At 36.8% G+C, this 6,359-nt stretch overlaps 1 protein-coding gene across 2 annotated transcripts in view; it reads right to left on the bottom strand.

Annotated features, from left to right (window-relative positions):
* Positions 1-562: 562 nt before the first annotated feature.
* Positions 563-6,359, bottom strand: part of LOC137290850 (scavenger receptor class F member 1-like) — a 37,275-nt gene continuing 31,478 nt past the window's right edge. For both annotated transcript variants that reach the window (XM_067822004.1, XM_067822003.1), the window contains exons 3-6: positions 5,097-5,996; positions 4,333-4,444; positions 3,727-3,778; positions 563-1,739 (exon numbers count right to left, since the gene is read on the bottom strand). In XM_067822004.1, coding sequence (XP_067678105.1) covers positions 1,710-1,739; positions 3,727-3,778; positions 4,333-4,444; positions 5,097-5,996 — 1,094 coding nt within the window. In that variant the 3' untranslated portion in view covers positions 563-1,709. The remainder of the gene's footprint in view (positions 1,740-3,726; positions 3,779-4,332; positions 4,445-5,096; positions 5,997-6,359) is intronic.

Genomic DNA, 6,359 nt, shown 5'->3' with positions numbered 1-6,359 from the left:
CAACGGACAAAAAACACAAGAGTCTCGAATTGAGATTCAAATCAACCGCCATCCACATGACCAAAGATGTTATCCTCGTCAGCAAAATGACAAAGAAAGGATGTCATCTATGGGATGACTCCACGCTTGCTAAAGTCTGATACCGTACATATTCCTGCATGATTGTCCAGGACTTACATGTCAGCTTGCACGGGATGGAACTTTTTATATTAATACTACAATACCATGCGTGTCTTTTGAAAATGCGGTTAGAGTGATGGCATATCACAGACTGTGTGATCTACAGTATTTAAGATTTATATACACGTACTGGGGCTGTTTCCGTGAGATTCATAGCAGCAGAATGTGATAGGTCATTGACCATTGGACACGCTGTAGATATCGTTGATTATAATGACCACAGCGATTCGGAATTAGCCTCTGAACACATTTGTTAAAACAACCAAGAAAAACATCTATTAATGGTCACTCTTTATTCGATGGATCTAAAATAATAAAATGTCAGCAAAATTTCAGTCGTAGACTGTATGTTACTTTTGACACAGAGCAACTCAAGACGTTACTTTGATATTTATTTAATTTCCAATAAGAAACGCACTATCTGTACGAATTAACTACATCTTGTATAATATTTATGAAGAACACAGCATTTGCAATCAAGCAGAATACAACTTAATGCGAACAATAAGACTACACGTAAATTCTATGCTACCAGTTATTAAAACAATCATATAAACAATCGGGTGTATTTCAGTCATATCGTGATTATGAGTGTTTCATATCAAACATAAACTCAGGCAATATAAATACCTGTCAACCAAGGACATTGACACATCTGATTATCAAAGATGTAGACTTAACACTGCGGTGTCGTAAGGCAATATTTCTACAGAACGAAACAATATAAAATGGGCTTCAGACCACCAACACCCAGGGATAAGCTACAACAATCTCTATATACTCTTCCTGCAACAACGGAAGGTAGGTCTCTCATACTAGGGACCGTGGGGATTTGCAATGCTTTAGATACATGCATGGATCCAAGCTAAATTTACATCATCCCTTCAGTCGCAGGCAACATCTAGGCACTGCAGCCAAAATTAAAATGAATAAATGAAGTAATAAAAGTTTAAAACCACCGATGATCCCAGAGGTGATGATGTGAATAGCTGTCATTTATTTAAACGATACTTACACTGATGCTAACCTACAGTAGTGACTTTTTGACGCATAACACATAACGCTGAGATAGACTTTCGGTACTTTTCAGAATCAACTTTGATATATCGGAATCAATGTTGATACTGAATAAAATATAAATGAATGCATAACATTTAAAACGTTTCTTGGATGATGCTAAACTAAACCTATGGTTACATTATCTAAATATTTCCTGTTCTACAATCACAGTTCTCACGAAACACGTGTGTGTCAATGATAAAGAGTCTGACTGAATAAACTATAAATGTATGCATACAACTTAAAACACTTCTGGGACGTATTTTGTACAGTGCAGTTAGAAGCTATGTCGAGTAAGTAAGCCACTCGCGGTTAACCTACAGAATACCCACTATGTGTTGATGACACGAAAACCTATAACAAAATGGATTACCCTACTCAGGAGGGACCTCTTCAACTTATATTTAATACAACACCACTAGACTATTATTTCAGAAACTATTTGGCAATTTACTCTTCCGTGCATCCTCCTATTCCAGCAAGTCGCCTGATGACGTCTCCTACAAATAAGGGGAAAAAGGATTACTGATTGTTGACTTCTGGCATTGTTTTTTATTCACTAAGCAACAGACTGTTGTGAGTGATCTATTATACACGTGCATTAATTAGCACCAACCTGTTTTTAAAATACAATGCTACAAAAAAAGTTAGGATATAGCCATCAATACAAACAACCGATAGTTAAAGAAGCTTTGTCCACTGACAGTTTTGCAAATACCAAAACCTTTTCTATTCTTTATCATAGAATCTGTTAATGAAAATGTGATGGGACTGATTTTTGTACTAACTATCAATCTCCTGTGAAACTACATACTAGAAATAAAATTAAGTAACAATTCTATTGTATAGAAAAAATAACATTTACACATCAAGTAAGTTTTATTTATGCATAATCAGGAAGAACCGAATGTCAAAAATTCAGATCTTTTTCTAACAATTCAGACTGCTAATTGACAAAAACTGAAAAAGGACACTTTAATAATTATTTTGGAATAAATCTTTTATGATTTTGAGTTTATTGTATTGAGTAAACACTTCTCATTACCGGATGATTACAGCTAAAGCTTATTATTTTGCTTTGTTTGCAAAGCAACTTTTACTACATTTTAAAATTTTCCTTTTCAAAGTTTGAGGGTTACTTTCCCTAATTTTAGTTTACAAACTTTCATCCATTCACACAATAAATACCCACAAAACAGTCAGTTATTACTTTCACTTTTCAGAATAAGATAACTTGTTTTCGGACACGAAAACAATTGTTTTAAATATAGTCAGTTATCCTAATCAAACTAAACGGTAATTTCAATGATGTTTTCGTTTTTGAAATGTTAAATGCTTGCTGTACCAAATTATGATCATTATTTTTCGTAAAGAGTTAAGAATTTCATTTCAGACAAAATAATTGGCAAAAATACGGGCTGGTGCTTATTTTATGCACGGATGTCGTCAAGAGTGAGTGAGTTAATATTTATTGTCACAACGACAATATTTCAGCCATATTGTTTCCAGAACAATAATACCGTTTTTCATTATAGAGCAACAAAATTGGAAACTAAAAGCCTGTTGACGAAGATCAGTAACTACCAACGCATTACAGGTATTAGTAAAGTAAAACTAGCATGTTATCATAAAACAATGAGAACAATGTAATATAAAGACAGGCTATAGATTGTCAACAACTGAAGGGGGATCACCGAACTAACGACAATGGAAACTTACAATACATCTGCTTCCTCCTTGGACCTTAGGTGGATTTAGATCATTCATTCAGCTGTTAGCAATTCGGAGCAATCAGACTATACATAAAATGACACAGGGGATATTTGACTTTGAATGTGTTGGGACGTATGTATTCACCCAGCAGTACACTAAGTTTACGCTGCTTCAACCACCTTTGATGATATACAGTCACTAGCAATGTCAGTAACTGACTTTTACTTTCAGTTTTAACAGAAAAAAAGACAACAGAAAGAAATCAACCCCAAACAAAAACAAAACAAAATAAATGATACAAACAAGCAACAAAAAACATTGGACTCAAAATGTATCAAACAATTTAATTTCCTTTAAATTATTAAAAAAGAAATTATAATGAACATAAACTGAAAAGATCCCTTAAAATTTAACACTGAAATATTTTTCCCAAATAATGGAAAAATGAAGACAGGTAAGCCTGTGGTCAAGACTCGTAGACTAAAATCTTGACTAAGTTAGTTGCTAGTCACGAAAACTAAGTGAACAATAAAGTAACTGTCACGATGATTAATAAGGTATGAATGTGAGTAACCTCACGAACATAGTTGGTACCAGTGAATAGAGAAGACTGACTAGAACTATAACATAAATATAGCTATAAAAATTAGAATGTTTCTGGGATTATGTATTGCTAAACCTATGGTTTGCATGGATGACCACAAATGGTCAAACTAAACCTTAAGCTATGTATATCCCGACTAGGCATATTTCTGATAGTATTGAGCACTTTACCCCTTTATCCATCCACTGTCCCCAGCAGGTCGCCTGATGACGCCTTCGTCTCCTACAACGAATGAACAAATGGAGTATTGATTATGGATCATGTCTAGGTTTTTCGTTTACTGGACAATCCATTGGTCATCATGAGTGAGTGAGTGACTATGTTTTACGCCGCTTTCAGCAATATTCCAGCAAAATCACGACGGGGGACACCAGAAATGGGCTTCACACATTGTGCCCATGTAGAGTCGAACCCACGTCTTCAGCGTCACGAGCTAACGCTTTAACCACTGGGCCATCCCACCGCCCATTTTTCACCAGGAGCATCGATCTACGCAAGTGACTGACCGAAGTCAACCATATAAACGAACCTGCACACGTTGAACGACAAGCATGGTTGCTGAAGATACATTCTAACCCCGATCTTCATAGGTAGTTATGTGCTTAAACACTGAAAGAAACAAATTATTCATTCATGGATTGCTTTCTAAAAGCCAGAACAGGTATTTATGACATATACTTAATTTATTGTCTCACCTGTTGCTTTCAAAGGAAATTTCCAAGCATCTAGCGCTTAGTATATTAAAACGTTATAGTATTAAATATTGATAAACGTACCTGATATAGATCCCAATACTGACTGCAACTATGATGATGAGGGCAATTATCATGGCAGTAATCACAACAGGAACTTTAGAATCCTCTGGAATCGGGACCACGCTGGCTCTGACTGTGTGACAAAGAGCAACATTTCAGGAAATATGTCCTCTATTCTGCTAGTACATTTTAGCACATTAGTTTATAGTAATCCCTAACACATCATGCGTATCTTTCACGGCCAGATATACATCATGGGTGTTGTATTTCTGAGGCAGTTTCAGCGAAAGTAAAACACATTTATCTGTGGTGAAAGGTAAGTTGTATTGGACATTCTTAGATGAATTAGGAATTTCCTATATTTCAAATATTGGTCAAATAATTCTTTCATGGTACTCATGACTGACTCATTGTGCAAATACTTAAACAAATGTACCACAATAATCAAATTCAGTGAGTCGAGTTAGGCAGTTAAATGCAAACGGTTATAAACAGGCCTAGCCTATTGATAGTTTTGATGTTACATGGAAAAAGAAAGTGTAAGTTTCGTTCATCATATCCTGTTATTACTTCGAGAAAAATCCAACATAACACGAACAGTCAATTCTAAAAGTACCAGAAACTGTACTTTACTTCGAAAGTATTACATTTCCATAAAAAGGTTGTTACACTTGCCCAATATTTTGAAAAAAAAAGCATTAACTATCCAGGGCATTATGTATTCGTGAACAGTCGAACTAATGATAACAAGCATATAACATGGATACATTAATAAATTCATTTACCATGCATCACAGTGATGCATTGATTTTTTCCATCATACTCAAACCCTTGGAGACATGTTGTACAGATTCCACTTTCCTGTTGACACCTCGTACAGTTTTCAGAGCATGGCAAGTCACAGGTCTCTCCCCACCACCCATCAGTACAGCCATCACAGATTTTGTCATCGCTGCAACCAGAACCACAGTTGCATCTCTTCTTACATCTGGTTCCTGTGAATCCTTTCTTGCATGATGTACACACCCCTGCTTCAGTGCATGATAAACAGTTGGGCGGGCACGGGGTATCACAGAAAGGAGGCTTCCAGCCATGTATACAGCCGCGAGTACAGGTTGGCTTGTCTCCGTCAATCCGCGTATTGCATTCTTTATCGAGGCATTTATCAGTACACGTTCTGTCACAAGTGCGCCCATAGAAGCCAGTTTTACATCCACTCGAGCAGTCGCCACTCAGCTCACCGCACCTGTCGCCCAAACATCCAGTGGAACAGGATTGATTACAATAATTTCCGGTAAGACCGTCCTTGCAACCAAAAGCACAAGAACCATCATAGAAGAAGCAAGTTGAATCCCTACATTGTTTTCCACACTTGTGTTCACACTTATCCCCCCACCATGTCTGTTTACAGCCTTCCAGACAGTTTCCTGTTGTACGGTCACAGAAGACACGATGATCATAGCTCTCTCTGCACTGAGGTGGACAAGTCAGTGAACAGTTTGTGGAGTGATAGCCGGCTTGACACTGGAGACAAACACCTGTCTCTTTGTTACATCCTCCCGGGTCACAGTTTTGACACACCTTATCACAATTGGCTCCATACCATCCAAAATGGCATTCCGTACAATGTCCCGATGACGCCAACGAGAAACAATGGTTGTCGGAACATTCAACAACGAAGACACCTAAACGATATGAAGGTGAGAATTAGAGCGTGAATACACATATAGAGTGGTTTCTCCATAACCAAATTTGGATGCAATAAGTGAAGTATCATTTGTTTTTAAACTGGTCGGTTATACATGAACCTTCGTCTGTAGGAATATTCTGTCGACACCACACAATCACCAACCACTTAAGGCAATTGGTAACCATTAATCATTTATGGGAAGTGTTTACCATTTTATGACATGTCGTGAAGGAAATAGCCAACAAATTAACTTTATAATGTTACAAAACAATGAAATACTCTTAATCTGCATTTAAGGAAAAAGTGTTGCCATGTAAAACCCTTGAGTAAAGTTCTGAGTAGTAGATATGGTGCACGC

The sequence above is a fragment of the Haliotis asinina genome, chromosome 7 (assembly GCF_037392515.1).
Source record: "Haliotis asinina isolate JCU_RB_2024 chromosome 7, JCU_Hal_asi_v2, whole genome shotgun sequence".
NCBI classification, from domain to species: Eukaryota; Metazoa; Mollusca; class Gastropoda; order Lepetellida; family Haliotidae; genus Haliotis; species Haliotis asinina.
Note: the sequence above shows the minus strand (reverse complement) of the source record. Positions and strands in the feature narration are given on the sequence as shown.